Source organism: Carassius auratus, chromosome 27, assembly GCF_003368295.1.
Source record: "Carassius auratus strain Wakin chromosome 27, ASM336829v1, whole genome shotgun sequence".
Taxonomy (NCBI): Eukaryota; Metazoa; Chordata; class Actinopteri; order Cypriniformes; family Cyprinidae; genus Carassius; species Carassius auratus.
In genome coordinates this window covers 31215554-31235851 of record NC_039269.1, presented here as the reverse complement: position 1 = coordinate 31235851, position 20298 = coordinate 31215554, and the positions used below count along the sequence as shown (strand labels likewise).

Here is a 20298-nt window from a genome sequence, read left to right as displayed (position 1 = left end):
TTGCTCATATATCATATTTATCACTATACGATAAATCAATATATCAATATACACTTCTAATCAAAAGTTTGGGGTAAGTGTTTAATAATGTTAGCCTCTTACGCTCACCAAAGCTCCATCTATTTGATAAAAAATTCAATAAAACCACTAAAAATCCGAAACATTATTACAATTTAAATACCTGCTTTCTATTTTAACACAATTTAAAATGCAATTTATTCACCTGATGCAAAGCTGAATTTTCAGCATCATTAATCCAGTCTTCAGGGTCACATGATCCTTCACAAATCATTCTAATATGCTTATTTGATCCTCAAGAAACATTAAAAAAAATTTAAACTGATATTCTTAAGCATTACAAATGCCTTCACTGTAAAATTTAAGGTGTCCTTGCTGAATAAAAGTATTTATTTTGTAAAAAAAAAAATAATAATAATAATAAAATTACATATATTATATATATATATAAAATCGTACTGCCCCAAAACAGTAGTGTAATTAATAAATAAAAAGTATAAAAGTAAAATAAACTGAATGATGGTTTAAAAGAGGACATTGAGTTCAAAACTGTTGTTATGGGTGTTAAAAAGAAATACATTAAGATCCATTTTTGGAGACCGACACAAGGACCATAAAGAAGAGATGCTGAGGCATTATGGGTTCCCTGCATGCTTTGCTCATTATCATGTCTGAACAGTACAGCGGTGCCTGTTGCAGCATGGAATCGCTCTTAACAACGGGACAAAGCCAAAACGCAGAACCCACGCAGCGATCACACCGCGGGAACACACACCACATGCTCCAAAATATATGAGTGCTCATTACATTGACATCACGTTATATTCATGTTCTTGACTCATGCTTTCCTACCAAGCATGCGCATATTGAGTAAGCCATTACTGTGATAAGTGGGTCACATGCTAAGCCGACAAAATAACATAAAAAATAAATCAATAAATCCTGTGACATTTGCAGTTACAATCCACAAGTGTAGATCTCACCTCTCATCATAAAAATAGTCACTTCTACCTCTAAAGAACTAAATCTCATTACACTGCATAAAATGCCTGTTATAAATGTATAAATAAAATTGACAAATAATTGAATAATTTAAAGATGTTGTTTAAATAAAAAGAAAAAGATAATATATATAAAAAAATACTTTCATTCAATATGATCTTATTTATTATGCAATTTTTCTTCTCATGTAAATTTTTTTTATATATATATATATATATATATATATATATATATATATATATATATATATTTTTTTTTTTTTTTTTTTTTTTTTTTTTAACTGGAAAAGAAAGAAATTTACAGATTTGTTACATTTCTGAATTTTGATGAATCCTCATTTCTGGATGATCTCTTCTATGTTTCAGTGGAAACTGATGCTCGGTAATACATGTAAAGTTCTTGAAACACCTAAAACCTATAATGAAACCATTTAAACCCAGTTCTCCTTTGTCTTCTTCAGTTTCAAAGCATTTATTGGCCATCATAGAGAGTCTGTTACCTGTCACGCTGAACAAACACATTATCTTAACCCTCATTTCCAACAGAGAGGGAGTTAGCACAGCCACTGACCCAGGACTCCCCCTTGACCCTGCCCAGCCACAGCTTACCCTCTCTGGGGTACCAATAAGAGTCTGACAGCCTCATACAAAGCCCTGCAGCCCTGACTCAGACACACAAATATATTCAGATTCAACAGGAACCTGGAAACCACACTATACATCTTGCAACTCAGCAGCTAAAATGCACCACATCCTTAAAAATGGAGCCAAAAAAGAGTTCTACAGCTTAATGCCAAGAGAAACCAATTTTAAATTTTAAATCTATTAACTAATGGAATTCACATTAAATGTTTTAAACTACCAAAAAAAAAAACATTGAATTAGCATGACTTAATTCTTCATTTGAATACAGTTTTTTGTTTGACCTACAGCACTTCTATGAAACATTGAAGAACCTTCAATTCTAATGTTATAAGGCTATGCAGAAGTATTAATTTTCCGTCATGAAACATGAAATTCACAAACCTACACAACTAATAATGAAATGGATAAAAGGCACTAAGACAGTGTTTCCTTGCAAATTTTACTCATAAAAATCACAAGAGTTGGAACACGTTTGAAGTTCCAATTGATGCCAACAGTAAGCCTTTTCTAAATCCTCCAAAACCAAATTATTTCTGTCTGAAACAAATCATAAATTTTTTGTTTGAGTTGGAAATTATGATTCTGTTTGTCTAAGTTGAATGTAGTAGAGAAAGCGAGCTAACAATGGTCTACTGTAGAAGCTGGATGTCATGAGGCTCCAGAACAACTATATAGAGAGTGAAAGGTATGATTTTAGTAGGCTACTGTTTCTGCTGTAATTTCTCTCTCTCTCTCTCTTTCTCTCTCTCTCTCTCACCAACATATTTTGGCAGTTAAGAAGTGAAGTTCCTTAAGTTAAGTGATTGACAACGGCGTCTAGCTCTTCTCAATTAACTGCCTCATTGTGAGTCTTTATGGCAAGGCCCCTGAAACCCTCGACCTCTCCTTTCCCCTCCTTTTCATCGCTCCTTTGCCAGAGTTTCACTCACTCAAACACTTGCAAGAAAACAGAGCGCTCTATTCGGCGAGGATCCCCTATTCTCATTGACCTTCTATTGCCCACTTTTTCTTTTGGACGCTTCAAACTGTCTTTGAGAAGAGAGGAGTGGAAGAGGAGTCCATCACTCGCTAGGGGCTGGTCCGGGTTTGACCCCGCACCCCCCACTTCAAAGATGGTTTGCATTCATTAATTGTTCTTTGAATTAATATTTGAGGATCACAATGCTGGTGCCAGCATATAAAGCCGACCTAATGAAGCATACAGGCGGCATTCACTTGGAGATAAGCTCAGTGCGACCGTGTGCATGTGTGTTTTCTTCCTTTGCGTCTTTGAAATCGAATGGAATGACATCATTTGGAAATGACGCATGGTCTAGGCCGCTTCTGAGAACGTCACACATCTTTATCACCTCCCTAAAGACTCGATTGTCGTTCGGATAACTTGTGCTATCCGTAACCTCGATAAACTTGCACTGTGTTTAACGAGAGAAGGAAAGAGAAGGGCGAAGATTGTTAGGTTTCAAGGAACAGCTGAATAAAAGGCAGATGATTGCTCATCTCCATTCCCGCAGGGCCCCGGAATCATGACTGAGGAACATTCCAGAAGAGAGAAGAGCCCTTGTTTATTGATCAGAGAGACAGACCTCATAAAACATACAAGACTAGACCCCCAAGAGCCAGATTGGGCTAGAGTTTCCCAATTGTGGTCTAAATTTGGATGAGTACATCTGGCTTTACTGCTCAGAGTACATTTGCGGTCGCGAAAAAAATAAATTGTCCCCAACATATCTGTTTATTATTGTGTGACACCAGCTGTCTGTATTTGCAGAGCATCTTTTGCTTTCTCTCCCCCCTTTTCTACTGAGCGAGTATCCACTCAGCAAAGCAGGCAAAAGCCCTATTTTATTTACACAAACAAAGTCCTCCTTGCTCTCTCGGACAAAGGCAGCTGAATCTTTCATGTGTTGTCATTGCTTGATTCTCTCTGTCCTCCTGGCTATTGGCTATTGGAGACAATGAGCCCAGGAGAAAAGCAGCAGATTGTTGGAATGCAGCTCAATGAAACTAATTATTACATGTTGACTGCGTTCACCATGGCACGTCTGAAAGCACTAAGCTCATTCAATTGGCCTCCACGGGACTCCCTTTCAAAAAAACTTGATCCCTTTGACTGTTTGTATTTCTGAGTTTTCTTTTTCGCCTGCCGTGAATGAGAATCTGTGAGAGAGGGGCCGTGGCTCTTTGATGACTTTAGTTACTTTTAATTAGCTAAATGAGGCTCGAGGATTGTCAGTTTTCCCAAAGTTAATGGTATAGGAAAAAGGAGGGGATGTGGGATAAGTTTTATCGATTCACAGAGAATGATTCCAGGCACTAGAACGATCCCTTGCCGTTCTTAAAACTTTCTTTGAAAAGTTTTAGCTTTTGTTCCAGCAAATGAAGTACAGATATAAGAATAGACATAAATATATATTGCTGTTATTTTCATTTAAACATTATCTTTCAACCTAAACAGGAGAGAAGCCTGCATTGATCCAATTATTTTACATAGAAAAAAAAAATTTTAATCTCTAAACCAATCCATATACATTAATTTATACCAATAAAACCAATTTTAAGTTTAAGATTTTACAGTTTAGTGGAAAATAAAAACTGATGAAAAACATAATTTCATATAAATTATCACTTTTTATTTGATTAAAAAACTTAAAACTTAAAAAAATCACAAATACTACCAGAAAACAAATCTACCTTTTTGTTCGGAGCTTCCTCAGCAAACAGTTTTTGAGAAACATCTTTTGAGGTGTTTGCTTATTTCAGTATTAGTAAGCAATGGTCCTCTACACTGGCTTTTCCCAGACAAATAAATCTGAAGGGGCCTTTGCTTTGATCTCATTCTCAAGCCTTAAAGGGGCCCAACAATAGGTTTTGAAGGAGCAGGGGCCCAGAGCCAACACACCCCTCTTACCCGACAACTATAGACTCAGCAAACACATACTTAATCAATATTTGGCTAGAGAACACCCTCTTGATTCTGAAAACACCCTTTTGAGATTTTAACTGAGCACCGAATAGGAAAAAACAACAACTCCCACAAGCAGGGAGGAGAGAGTGAAATACAGCCAGCGCAGAATCAGCCAACTGCAAACAAATGAACAAGAGTGAATGGAGAGAGGAGAAGTTTATAGTGCGTCAAAGTAGATCAGGACTCATTGAGTTTTATGATGTAGACACATCTACATGTGAATAAAAGCCAGAGGTGATGGATCCTTTTAGGAAAACAAAAACATTAACCGGGCTTTTAAAAGGCTGTTTTCCTTTCTCCTTTCCCCTTGCGCTTCCTTTCTTTCATTCACTGTTTTGTTCTTTCTTTCTTTCTTTCTTTTTCTTTTTTTTATGTAGATATAGACATCTAAGTTATTCTGTTGCAAGTCCAGGTTTAAAAGTACACAAATACAACATAAAATCCATCAAATGCTTTAGGCCTAAAAATGTGATGGAAAATATTTGTGGGACATTGATCAAAAATAACTCATCCATAACTTGATCTGTTTCCTTCCATTTGACTCACAATCATTTCTGCCAAAAAAATCAGAAATAATTTCAGTGATCAACTTCTATGAATTACATCCTATCCTTGAGTTCTGTATTAGTGGAATGAATAAATATGGGGATTATTACTATTTATCATTTGGTGTATATTGCTAAATGTTGACGTCAATGTGGGCTTATGGATTCATGTTCTCATTTCTTAGCTTGTTTTCATTATTTTGAAAAAATATCCTCTACAAACTGTAGTCTTGAATATTAACTAGACATTGTTCTCACTGAATGAAAACTAAGCCATGATGAATTTAGCTTGCACTCGTTTAAAAGCTCAATGACCATCACACAACTATTAACAATGACAGCAAAACAGCACAAAAAAGTCAGCAAATAGCAGAACATTTTGCAATACCATAATGCAATCATGCTGAAATGCATGTTAGGAGCTTGCAACAAACACTCATCAAGACAGCGAGATTTCTCAATGTGAAACTCACTATGTTTATCTATGATTTAAAAAGCCCCATATTCCTGATAAAACTATACTTTTTTTATGTTACCTGAAGTTCATGTAAATGGCAAAAGTATGCTAAATAACAAGGTAGAACAAATAGCCTACATGTTTTACATCATAGCTAGCATATGTATAAGTTCAAAAGCAAATACGATGTAGTTATATCAGTGTCTGAGCTGAAACAATGAACAATCCTAAATCAATCTAGCTCTACAATGTGGGGCTGAACTAATGGCAACCCATTTTGAGTTTACTCAAGTTTTTTTTTTTTTTTTTTTTTTTACACAGCAAGCCTTTTGCAATGTTGTGCGTTTCAAAAGTTCATATCAATCAGCCATCTCCGAACAACAACATATCGACAGTCGTTTGTTAAACTAATTACCAACTGATCTGTATTCGTGATGGCGGTGCTGGAGAAGAGAGAAGGAAAAGGGCAGTGAGGAATGAATGCGCGCCCCGGGCGGAGAGGAAGGGGGCGGGTTTTTGTCCTGAGATGAAAGTGGGGACGAATAAAGGGCTCGATTTAATCTACTAGAAAAGGTTTTCATTGCAATGACTGAGTATAATGTGCGCCAATTGTAGCGCGGCCCATGACGCGAGGTGATCCGGCTAGCGCGCTCACAGCTCAGTGTTTCTCTCTCCACTTTACATCCAGAACAAACTCCAATGCGCAAGAATTTCAGCCCGGTGGGGGTTAAAAAAAACGCGCTGCCTGTATCAATTTCCAACTTAATACATACAATTCAAATGGGAAAATGGGTACTGCCTCGAGGTTATCCGCTGCCTGGATGTTAAAAATGTTCGTGATATTTTGTTGTTTTAACTTTTGAGTGTCAGTAATTACATTTTGACGAAAAATTTACTAACTTTAGCGTATAAACTGTTCAACGATTTTCGCGGGCTAATCGTCTCTTGCAACACTTGGCCTAATGTAAGCTATGTTAGCTGTAGCTATTAACATATCGCATTTTAGAGAAGAAAAGTTTTAAGTACAAAAAATTATGATGTAACGGTATATATATATATATATATATATATATATATATATATATATATATATATATATATATATATATATATATATATATATATATACTCGTGCTAAGGCGGCAACTGTGTTGCTATGGTTACCTCTGCAGGTGAACGCGGCTCATGGGTAAATTTGTGATTGAAACGTTTATACAGCATATTCATAAAAACAAATAACAGACTGATTTGAAACGTCAGTCTTTTGTTTGGACTTTCCTTTATGAAAATGTTAACGAAAATATAAGGCTGTAAATATTTTGATATTTATAAAACTTCAAATAATCAAAAAAGTAATTCCATAAATCCAAATATTTAAATGAGACACTTTACTTTTAATGGTCTCGAAAATCCATATAGCCTACACTACAATCAACAGGTGTTAATTCTTAAATAAACTTAACCGTTAAAACATCTTAAAATTAAATACTACCTCCAAATATTGTTGACGTCGTTTTGGGAGGCTAAAGTGAAAATTCCAAGACACGATCTAGCTAAAAACGGACACATTATTCAAGCCTCGAAATTTATACTTCTGATTCGGGACCACGGTCTTTCGTGAATAATTCATCTCTCATTGCCCGTCCATAATGTCCTCTCTCCGTCTTTTGTTAGACCGTTTTTTCTTCCTTTATTTCCAAATTTTGAAAAGCTTGGAGTCTTTTGTCAGGACCAAGCTACTGCTAGGCCGAGCTTTGTCCTGGGGAAACTGAAGCGTGAGTCTCATGGACTCTTTCGCTTTTGTTTCCCAAGTTCATCCTCAAGTGTCCGATTGTGCACCGCAGGAGCGTCTTTTAGTGAACGCTATTCTTGGACAAATGTTTGATTTACTGATTCGGCCAGTTTCACGAACGTTGTTTTAGGAGGTTAATCTCTGATGCTCCTCAATTCAGTTTCAATAAGTTTAAGGAAAGACACAGAAAAACGCTATATATATAAAGACGTGGGCCATTTTTCCTATCAGTCTATTTTGCATTTGGTGGCATTAATAGCGCTTTTGGCATTAATAGCGCTTTTCTGACATTTCATTTACGAAATTTCTGACGTAGGCCTATAATCTACATATTTTTCCACAAATTTTCTTAACAGAACAAACATTCGCTTTCAGTATTAAACATTTATTATTATTATTATTATTATTATTATTATTATTATTATTATTCCTGCTGTTGTTATTGTTAAGAATGCATTTATGACCTACACATATATAGGCCTAAATATTTTCTATCTAGGCTATAATAAAACTTTTGTAGATATGCTACCTGTAAACTCATTGTGCTCATCTCAATCCGCGTAAAAAAAAGATCAAACTCGTCAGAACTTACATCTGTCACCGAGAATCCCGTCGATGCTGTGTTTGGCTCTTCTTTCGTTTTCTTCTATCTCCCTTTTTTCCACTTCATCATCATCTTCATCTTCATCTCCGTTTCCACCGAATTTACAGCGCAGCATGCGGCTGATTGAACTCACTGCGGACAGACATGGAAAGCTTCATCAAATGACATCAGAACTGCACTTGTTGTGTGTTTAAACAATTGAAAATGTGCAAGCATAACATTTCATTCCGTAACCACGAGGCATTTAAAACGATCTTCTATTAAATATATACAGGCCTATACTGTCCAACACAATGATACTTAGTATGCATGTGTGTTTCTAGTTAAAGACTGGTATCAAATGTTCACACGCTGTGATTTGTTACAGTTTAATAGTTCTAAGATGTTATAATATTCCATTCTGTTACTGTGATGTTCATTTAATTATTATTATTGTAATAATATATATTTTTTTTCTTTTTTACATGTATACTAAGCTTTGGTAATATTGTATCATTTACAGTCATGCCAATGAAGCAATTTTGAATTGAATACATATATATATATATATATATATACACACACACAAACATATATATATATATATATATATATATATATATATATATATATATATATATATATATATATATATATATATATATATATAGGAGTGCTTAAGTCACAAGCCACCTCTGTTTCCCCCCAAGCAACAGGTGTTGGAGGCAATATCTTAAAAACAAAAACTAAACTGCACACATTGACAGATAAAGTTTTGTAGGCCTACCTGAGGGCACGTTATTTCGATCGCAGATCCCATCTTTCAGAAGTTTATCCCGCATCTCCCAGCTGAACATCCCTGGATTCTCTCTCTTGTATTCTTCGATTTTCTTTTCCAAATCGGGAGTTGTGCTCTGCTTTCATTACAATGGTTACATAATAATTTATATATTTCATTTTATGATAACTTTCAAAATATCTAGAAACGATTATAATAAGAATGTATACAGATAAATACAAAATATTATGTTTATTTCATTTCAGTCATAAGATGTGTTAAATGAGGCAAAAATATATGTGTAAAAATCTCTTAAAAATAAGAGTTTCACAGACTGATGCCATGGAAGGACTTTTATTTTCTAATTATTTAAGAAACATCTATGCATTGGTGCTTTTAGAGACAAATGGACTGATGTGAAAACTTAAAATAATTGTTTTTAGATAATAAAAATAAAAGATAAAATAATTCTAAACAATGGAAACTGTTGATTGTAGACATTATTTGCTGAACGTCTGTACACGCTTAAAAAAATGTGGGCATAATAAGTTAGTCGTGAAGATAAACACCTTTTATTTACAAAACTCCATACGAATGAACTTTCTAATAAATTCTATAATACAATTCAATTCTAGTAGTGCATGAAGTGGCCTCGGTGATGTCCTACCTTGGGTTTGCTGCCACCAATAGCACCGGGCCGAATGGATCCCGTCTCCTGGTACCTGCATAAAATTTTGGACACGCATCCGTGCGACACGCGCAGCTGTCGGGAGATGACGCACGGTCGTATCCCGTGATGGGCCATCTCCACTATCTTGTGCCGGATGTGATTGGGCAGAGGGCGTCCGTTTATGAAGACTCCACCGAGCTGGTTCACGCGGCCCTGACCTAACGGCGTGGAGACTGAAGTAGGAAGGGGAAAGGGTAGTGTCAATGACTGACGACGATTTCCTTGTGCTAAAGTGAAAATATATTTTGAAAAGAAAGATATATAACCGCACACTCACTTTTAAGTTTACGGTGCCATAAACTTAACTGAGTTTGCAAAGTCCTCCACCCCCCAGCTTGCATCTCTAATAGTTGTGCATTTGCTTTAAGTTTCGTTAATAGTGAAAATATATTCAAGAGAGCATGACAGCTGTATGTTCTTTTCTTATACAAATACAAAACAACAAAAAAACAATAAAACTAATACTAACAATAATAAATGATAACTATATATTTAAATAGCCTACTACAACTACTACAATGTTTTTTCATTAGACCAAAAATATCGAATTTTTAATCATTTGCAAAAATTCTACTTGTTGACAGAACACTTTTTATATTATATATTTGTAGACTATTTAAATTTTTATAAAATAAGTAACATTGGAATTATAAGGTTCTATCTGCATTCCGAGTAGTTTTGAGATATTGGGTTTCAAAGTTTTTGTGTTCCATTCGACTGTGTAGATAGAACCTTATTGGGGTTTTTTTTGTTTTTGTTTTGTACACAACATTAAAAATCTATCACATAATGTAAATACGTTGACACAGAATAAGAATATGTGAATAACTAAATTTTGACAAAAATGTCAGATAGAACATTATGATTTCCAAGGGGACTATATTGGCTAACAGAAAAGTTTTGTTTTACAAAATGCTAGATTAGCATTAAATAAGCTTCACTAAATCAGAATACATGTTTCATTATTTAGAAACATTAAAATATAATTTAAAAAAACATGTTCATGTTGTTTTGTTTTGATTCAGATTGAAATAGTAAAGGCATTCCAAGTGATTGGGAGCTAGCCTTTAATTTTTCACATCACAAAATAATTAAACCTAGGTTTTCACTGCTTGTTAACTTTATTTTTTATAATAAAATTTTAATATTTTCAATGCCATTTCCTTTCTCCATTTAGATTATTGAATTACATTCAATAGATCAAATATGTCTTAAACAGAATCCACATGTTGAATTAATCAAAGTTCAGTCTGTTACATCCTGATCTCACGGCAATTCGTACATATTTTACAAAATCGTACGAATTCGTACAAATTAGCCACTTCGTAAAATACGTACGAATTGGTCATGAGATAGCGTTGGCTGTTCCGTCGTAACCACAGATGCTAACACCTTACCCTCCAAGGAATAGCCTCCTCTCGGGTAGTTTTGGGGTGGTGTGGGGCGCATCATCCTGGAAATGCCCCCCGCTAATGCGGTCATATCTCCTCTGCAAGATAGAAACGTGTGCACGGAACACTTGATGAAAAACCTGAAGTTATCCAAAAGAGAAGCGCTGATCGTCAAGTGTCAGAGGACTGCTAAAGTATGAAGTCTTCAGCTGAAAACGAAAAGTCAACTTCAAAAGTCAATCCTCGGAAGTTAATCACGGATGCACAGGGTTTCAATCGTGGTTCATCTCAACGCAGTTTGGAAGATAAAACTCTCTGAGCTGCGTTCCGTTGTTGTTGACACACTTGTTGTTGAGAATTGGAACAGTGATCAGTGGCGAAACATTTTATCAGTTGTTGAGTTGTTGGCTCCTTCTACCCATCGTCGACTGTGATTGGTCAAGGAGGGAGGGTCTAAAGACTTGAGAAGGCATTCTGATTGGTCCAAATACTTAAACTTTCTTGTGACCTCGGGAGTTCAAGGGGATGTGTCACCGATAACACCCTCGGACATTAACGGTGATGCAGAGAACAATCTGGAAGAAAATACTGAAGTTTTCTTCAAGTGACTGAAAACATTTGAGTTTTGTTCAGTGCAGTGGACTGGGGACGTGATTTGGATGTCTTGTTTATCACTGAATCCTTATTAAACTCATACATGGGCAATATAGGTCTATATGAAGTGCCAGATAAAGGTAGACATTCAAAATGTCCTGGGACGAGTGGGGAAGCTTCCAGGAACTGCATTTTGCCCACCTATAGCTATTGGTATTGAACATGCTCTCCAAACTCTAACTTTCAAGTAAAAACCCAAAAGCTGCACAGTACAGAGGTATTTATTGTATGCATGTGGACAGTAGAGTCTCTACAGAATGAAAGGAGCAGCTCGCGGGGGTCTCAGCAGGGTATGACGCCGAGAGTGCCGTAAAAGCTGTCTGCGGAGACGAATACAATTGTGAAGAAGCGTTATTTATAACGCAGAGACATTCAATATAGTCATCCATCCCACTCATTCTCTTGCATTACTCCGCTTTTCTCCCTCACTCTCTCCATCTCACATTCAGATGCTCCTCCTCTGTTCCCCGCAGTCACTGAAGTTCCTTTTCTTTGAAGGAACTCATTGAGAAAGTCACGTCAGTCAAACGGCCCACGTTCATTCCGAGAGAACCCTGTTCAATCAAACAGCAAAACTGTTCACCCAGAAGAACGCATTGTGAACATATAAAATTAGTTCAAATGCATTATAAAATCATTTTTAAAAAATCTGAATTTAATACGAGAATGTCCTCGTCCGCTTTTGTCTGATCTCTTAATATGACAAATACACGCTGGCTGTCATCTATCAACCCAAAGACGTCGACAGTTCAATCAGGGGGTAAAGTGTCCCTCTGGTCCTCTGGGATGTGGGCATTATCGCATTGCTGTGCTCAGAGGTGCGTGTTTCGCGGCGGCGACGGATAAGCGCATGTTATTGCCGTCCACGGTCCCAGGTGCTCCATAAACGGATTAGCGCAGCGGCGTGGAGAGCGGAGCCCGAGCGCCACAGGCCAGGCTGCCCTCAGAACAAGAGCAGCGCCACGGCCGCCCGTCCTGACTTTAATTGACATCTGACCACTTCTGCCGGATTGGCCTGAGGGACAAAACATCAAAAGTGATAGCTATTATTCCGATTATTGGAAATTTCCCAAGTGAGATTCATAACATTTATTTCTATCTATCTATCTATCTATCTATCTATCTATCTATCTATCTATCTATCTATCTATCTATCTATCTATCTATCTATCTATATCGAAACCCCTAAAATCCATAAAACATTTATAATAATTCTTATACCGCATATTCACATTCATATTACATAATAATTATCATTTTAGATTTTTTGGATTATATTTTATTATGTACATTTTTTAAAGAACAACATGAAAGGAGGAAGAAAAAGTTTGTTGTAGTTGATTTAGCCTACCACACGTGTAGACATTCATTTGTAAATTCAAGAATACATTGAAAAGCACTACAAAAAGGACTCGCATGTGTTATATATAAAAAATATATAAATAATAACTTGAGCCTCAGTAATATTATTATTATTATTTGTACAGATCAAAGAACACTTAACTTGTCCAGCTCATTGGGGAGATGACTTTCATTCAAGCAGTAGCATATACTCATAATATTTCACAAATTTTATAACTAAGTTTAAAGAAGAATTCATCTAAGTCACGCATATATAGCCTAGGCTTTCATCTGTTGTGAATCGTTTAAAAGTGCCCTAAAATCTGTCTCAAGAAAAGAAAACTGGCGAAAAAGTTATTTAGTAGACTAATATGGGCTCACATTTAAAAGTGCAAAAGTAAAAGGTTGCTATCTGAAGATTATTTCCAAGTGACCGGACCCCTTAAAACTATCTCGTTAGCAGTAGTAGTCAGGTCGATTAATAGTTATAAATCATAATCATGAACAGAATTATAAAACAACTCATTTGAAAGTTAAAGCGCATTTTCGATTTCCTGACCAAACTATTTCGCATGTTTGTATTAATAATAATACAACCTACTTTGCGTGTCAGGTTAAGATGATCTTAGCCTGTGCTGAAAATGTATTGGCATTGGGCTGTTTTAAGCCTCTGATTTAACAAAGTCAACCTGATTACTTTTATGAATTTTTAAGTATTCATGACTGTATTGGTAGGCCACTTTTGGCGCGACTGACCGCGTACTAATTGCTCCTTTGGCCTGTTTGCTAATGCTGTGTGTGTGTGTGTGTGTGTATGTGTGTGTGTGTGTGGAAGAGAGAGAGAGAGAGAGAGAGAGAGAGGTGATGGATCTTATAGCATTGGCACAACAAACTTTAATTAATTCATTGCATTGCATATCTCAGAAGCCCCTGCTATGAACAAATGTTTCGGGCAAACATGAGCTCTTTTCCCTCGCTTACAGTGCAATAAACACTATAATAATGTTTTCAGATTGAAGAATGTCTATTGCTTACAACAGGCTCGTGGTAACTCGATATGGTCATAAAGTGAGTGGGGATATATGCGGAATGAGGAGAGACTCAGTTTGATTATCTTTAAAGGGATACTGGATATCCGTGTCAAATCAATTTCGGAGTGAAAAATCCAAGTCAGAAATTTTCTACATCGGTGGAAGAAAAGACATCATAAATAAAGAGGCAAACGCCACACTGGAGAAATGTAAGCGCCCCTGGTTTAGTTTAGACTCTAAAACCAAATAACCCCGGGATGTGTTTCATAGAACTCTAAAGAAAAAAAAACTGTCATTATGATTAAACTCAAGAACAATGTTTCAGCTGTGAGGAGAGACTGACTGCGATAGACTGAAACAGAAGCGAAGTGACTCCAGATACGGTTTGATGTTCACTCTCAGCAGTAGGTCATTTCTGATCGTAATTTATCTTTTTTGAATTTATAACTCCCTTCCTCGTTTTCGAAGGTCACATGTAAAAGGTAAAATGGCCTCTTTGCTCCAAACCGTACAAGGGTCACATAGGTTTTCAAAGTAAACTCGAATATACTTGTAAATTCGAGTTTACAGTGATGTATTCAGCCCACTAAAATTAAAGTAAAATTACTAACGTATTAAAGTAAAACCAAGAGGTCCAAATTCATTGTACTCTTTTCATTGCCGCTTTTGAAACTTAAAAAAAAACATATAATTATATTAAATGGATAAAAGACAAGACGTGTCCAAGGATCCATGAAATCCACTAGTTTACAGCAGGGGGTTAACATGACTCACAGTGTGACACTAATCTAAAACTTTTAAAAATACTTTTATATTTATTACGCGATTGAGACACATGGACTTTTTGATTCCATTTGTTACTAACAAACATTTTAAATGCAAAGTTAAAAGTGATTAAATAGTCAACGGTGCAACTAACAGTCCTCCTGAAATATACCAACCCGTTCTTCTACATTTTAATATAAAATTATATTTACTGAATGTCAGATACACCCAAAAAGTTTGCTTTGCAGATATACATATGAAATAACACGCAGCTTATGGAAACAGCTCGAACTATGTATTTAACTCATGTAAAACATCCCAACTCGCTGTGTAATGCTTAAGTAAATATTTACCGCTCGAACTACTGTGGGAAACACATCGCTCTTACAGTAAAGTGACAAACTACTCAATAATACTTCTCTTCACAATGGAGTCTTGCTGTTGTGATGACTTTATTCACTCCCCCAGCTCATTAGAATAACTATAAAGGGATGGTTATTAGCAGTTTCCTTCTCATGTTTAGAGTTCAGCTCACAGCAACACTTACAAGAATGCCCAACAATTTTGAGATGAGATTTGTTTGTTTGTTTGACTATTCATTTGTTCATGCATTTATTTGTTATTATTATTTTATAGATTTACCCCCCCCCCCATTTACTAAATGAAATATCAATTAGTTAAAACAATAATAATTTATAAAATTAAATAAAAAAAACTATTGCAATCAAGTTTTTTTTTTAGTTGTGTTTTATTTTTTTTATTTTTTATTTTCTACCGGCTCTTTGTAAGATTATACATTTCTGGCTGATGAAAGTGCCAACTATCTCACCTTTTACCCCTTATCAATTTTTGCTAATGAGTTTAACAGTGTCGACTAATGTCACACTGAGCCACTGTAAATCGTGAAGTGTTTGATGGTACTAATTAAAAGGTGGTAAATAATGTAACTCAAGGCAATACAGTAGCGCTGGGATTCAAACGAAATTAAGAATTTTGCATGACACAGGGTAAATAAAGTGACCCAGTAAGAGGCAGAGAGCCTTTGGAAATGAAGCGTTTGTAGTGAGGGCCGCGGGGCACAGTAATGTCTTTACATGATGGCAGGAGGACAGGGAGTTTATTGCCCCCGTGGTGAACCTTGGCCCCGGGGCCAGTGCTCCGGCATTATCGCTCTCAGGTGATCACGGCAACCAGTAGCGCTCCTCTCAGCAGGTGGTAAGCCTGAGAGATGGGAAAATGCAAGCTCTCAGACTTTTAACTTGCGATATACATCTGTCCACCAGAGGGTGTACGAAACAAAAACGAAAATAATGTTAATCAAGGCTGAATTAAAACAAAATGTATGGCAATATATATATTTGTGGTCTACCGTTTTTTTTTTCTTCTTTTTTTCATTTGATACATCAACAAAGAGCGAAAGTTAACCAACCAATACTTACCGGGGATGAACAGAATGAACACCAGTTAATGTTGTCACCTTCATACACACATATGGAAGTTTCTCGTGGAGAAGTGCACTGAAACTAGTTGTTTCTTATTTACTTAGTTCACACAAACGTGCAACAGCTATGTTAAGGTAAGCCGTAAGCGCTAGTGTTTTGGGATCTGTGAGTGGAGATAATTAGCGACCTGTGTGTGATTTCAGCACCGCTTCTGTCGGACAGCTCCTGCGCGCTCAACACCTCCTGACTGCCATCCTGCGATCACGTGACAGTTAGATCGCTAATATTTCTCTGCCTTTCCGTTCATTTGACCAGAAAAGTCTTAAAACTTCAACAGGTGGATTCTAAGTTAGGATTGTATTGCATTTAAAGTTGAGGGAAACAGAGTGCATTTACAAGTAATCATAATATCTACCAGTAATCATTTCATAAACTGATATCTAACACTGTCAACAAACTCCAAAAAGGTAGTTTTTTTCTCTCTGCATTTATATTCGTTAACAGTTTAAAGTCAACAACGCCACCTTGAGGTCTTAAAATGTAACGTTGTAGCTTAGTTTGTAAAGTGGGACCTAGACCTTGATACGGTATATAGAATACAATAATATAAAATATAACCTATTGGTATAACATATTGTGGTATATAATTTATTACATTTAATTTCTGTAACAAAGTCTTTATTGTCATTTTATTGTCATCAATTTAATACACTGTTCCTGATTAAACCTTTGTTTTCTTAAATGACTTAAAACTATATATTAAAACTAAGCAGGACCTCTTAATAAGACCTGTATTAAAAATGCTTATTACCTACCTGTATAGCCTAGTTTGTGTGGGAGTCTGTTTTCTTAATTAGTTACAGGGTAAGTAAATGTTCATGCTAAGTCTTTACTTGATTTCCAAATGACACCACACACACACACACACACACACACACACACAAAACTCAACTGTCTAAATACATTTGTCTTTTCTAGACCAAAACAATCCAGTCAACATTCCCCATCAACTGCACAAAGGCACAAATGTATCAGTTTAGTGTCTTAATGTCTGGATCATATTAGATTGTGAATCTCTGTGTCCTGTGCTTTACCCCTTCAACGCTCCTTCAAGAGGGCAGAGAAAGGCATTGTTAGGGACAATCTGGGTTTTATAAAGAGCCTCATGCTGGGATGATCTCTCACTGCAAACATCTCTCACACGCTCCCAAATAAACAATGCTTGTCTTTTCACATAGATATTTTCCTGCAACACATCACAGTTAATTAGAAACTTAACTGAGACTACTGTGCCATACATCTTTATATGTCAGAGGTTAACAGATAATTTTCAGACTGAAGCTAAAGCTTCAACATGATACAGAACAAAATGCATGTCCAGTTTGTATTTTTCTGCCAGTAATCATCAAATTTGACATGCATATTTCAAAAACAGAACCGTTCCATCCATAGCATTTTTTTGCACATTTGATTAGAAAGTTTTTTTACATACAAACACACACGCACAGATGCATGCACACACATACACACACCCACATACACAGACACACACACACACACACACACACACACACAGTCCATTAAGAGGCTATTGAGGTCCTCACAATTTTAAAGAGAGGAGGGTAGTTCCTGTCAGTATCACAAGTTGTGGAGTGTTTTTCAAATGTCTAATGGATTATATTGATTTAAGCTCAATTTTTCCATGGGGATGTACAGCACTTAAACATGAAATCAGTTTAGTGATAATGCAAGTAATTTCCGCATAAGCCAATAATCTGTTTTAAAGGGATAGTTCATCCAAAAATTGGATTTCCACTTTGAACTATGTTGGCAACCAAAGAGTTTCAGTTTTCATTGACTTCCATTTTGAAAAAAGCTGTTAACCAAAGTGCCGGTTCCCATTTACTTCCATTTTGAAGTGTTTTGGAAACCAAATAGTTTCAGTTCTCACTGACTTCAATTTTTAAGAGAGTTTGTAACCAGACGCCTTCAGTCCCTGTTGACTTACATTTTGAAAAAAGCTGTTAACCAAACAGCATTGGTTCCCATTGACTTCCAATTTGAAGAATGTTGGTAACCAAACAGTTTTGAGTCCCATTGAATTCCATTATTTTGATAAAAAAATATATAGTAATTCAATTGTAAATGAGACTGTTTTATGTTCAGCCAAAAATAAAAATAAAAATGCATACATGACGTGGAAGACATGAGGGTGAGTAAATGAAAGACTTTTATTTTTGAGTGAACTATCCTTTTAAGAACAGTATGTGCTTGATAGTGAACAATCACAGAATTGTTTTTGTGCTGTACTGTGCACCTCAAAATGTACAAAGATGTATAAGCAAGTATAGCCACTTAGCTGAAGCCTTTCTTCAGAGTAGATCAGTACTATATAGACACAATCCCCATGAGGCTAATTGTCTTGCTCAAGGGCACAGTGTTGATGGCCCATGACCAGCAACCATCTAGCTAAAAGCGTGTTGGCTGCAATGTATACTCGATGTTTTATAACACACTAAAAACCAAACACTACTTATAAAACTGATTGGTTGTTTTTTTATTATTATTAGTAGTAGTAATTTTACATTGTAAGGGTACTTGATCCAAAGAGTTAAATCCGAGGGGAGTTTAATCAAACAAAGTGTGCTCCTTATGCATGGACTTTCAGAGAAGGTCATCTACATACGCCAACACAAGCCATATCTGTTTTGGGATCATGTCGGTTGACCACAGCGGCCGCTCTCTCCTGGACGGCCCTCTTTTTGTGTTAATATCCTGCCGACCGCGGTCCTGAAAGAGATGCCGGAACAAAGCAGGTATTTGTTTCAAGGGAGTGTTGTTTTAGGAAGAGACTTAGAGGTCTCGAATTAAAGTCAACCCCTTTCGAGGTCACTCAAGATCCTCCTCTCTCCACGGCTCGGCCCAGCCATGAATACAGCCACTTCAGTGCCCTCGGAACAAAAGGGCAGGAAGAATACAGGCGACTGGGGGAGCGGCGAACCCACTGGGAGGGATGGACAACATGCTGGCTCAGACTGGGAGGAGGGAGACTGTTTCAGCCAGTCTGTCGGGCTTAGAGTTAAAGATTACCTTTGAAATCTGCACCCCTCCTCTGTCCCTATAACTCGGCTCCTCTCTCTCGCCATCGCTCAGACCTGCGGGCAGGCGTGGAGAGCGGTTTGATGAGTCCCGGAGAAGATCCTCTTTGATGACAGAGAAGGATCTTTTTGTTCTCTAATCCTTCTCTGGTCTTAAACACCTCAGAGAGAGGCTGTGCTGAAGCTCGGGGTCTCAATGGAGGCATTCTTCCCCACCCGCGCTCGTCCTAAACGCAGAGGAATCTTCCCTCGTGCATCTCAAACCATTCAAAAGTTCAGAGTCTCTAACAAGTTGGACAACAGTATTGTTAACTTTCACTGCAGGTCACCTCAGACAACAAGGAACAGGTTATTAAAGCAATAAACCACAGGTGAATAAGCTGACATTTTAACAGATAATGCCTCACTTCCCCTATTGATTAGTCGTGGTACATTAAGACAATTGTTCTGTTTTACAAGTTTTCTGAAATGTTTTATATGCAACTGAGCCAAATGAGCAATATTTGTGTACACTTCCAGAATAGAAATGTAAACACTGGATAAAGCCAGGTTCACAAAGTTGTATTATTTTGTTGTTATTTTCACCTTGAAATCCATAAGTATGTATAAGTACAGTACAGACCAGAAGTTTGGACACACCTTCTCATTCAAAGAGTTTTCTTTATTTGCATGACTATGAAAATTGTAGATTCACACTGAAGGCATCAAAACTATGAATTAACACATGTGGAATTATATATGGAATTATAAAAATACCAAAAAAGTGTGAAACAACTGAAAATATGTCATATTGTAGGTTCTTCAAAGTAGCCACCTTTTGCTTTGATTACTGCTTTGCACACTCTTGGCATTCTCTTGATGAGCTTCAAGAGGTAGTCACCTGAAATGGTCTTCCAACAGTCTTGAAGGAGTTCCCCGAGAGATGCTTAGCACTTGTTGGTCCTTTTGCCTTCAGTCTGCGGTCCAGCTCACCCCTAAACCATCTGGATTGGGTTCAGGTCCGGTGACTGTGGAGGCCAGGTCATCTGGCGCAGCACCCCATCACTCTCCTTTTTGGTCAAA

General features: G+C 36.7%; 1 protein-coding gene across 3 annotated transcripts in view; it reads right to left on the bottom strand.

Annotated features, from left to right (window-relative positions):
- LOC113046220 (paired box protein Pax-3-like) overlaps positions 1-11296 on the bottom strand; it is a 28062-nt gene extending 16766 nt beyond the window's left edge. Inside the window, exons 1-4 of one of the 3 annotated variants that reach the window (XM_026207158.1) lie at positions 10912-11296; positions 9452-9687; positions 8794-8923; positions 8016-8159 (exon numbers count right to left, since the gene is read on the bottom strand). In XM_026207158.1, coding sequence (XP_026062943.1) covers positions 8016-8159; positions 8794-8923; positions 9452-9687; positions 10912-10996 — 595 coding nt within the window. In that variant the 5' untranslated portion in view covers positions 10997-11296. Of the gene's footprint in view, positions 1-8015; positions 8160-8793; positions 8924-9451; positions 9688-10852 lie in introns of all 3 variants that reach the window. The other 2 variants (XM_026207159.1, XM_026207160.1) reach the window with 2 other exon arrangements.
- Positions 11297-20298: the final 9002 nt, after the last annotated feature.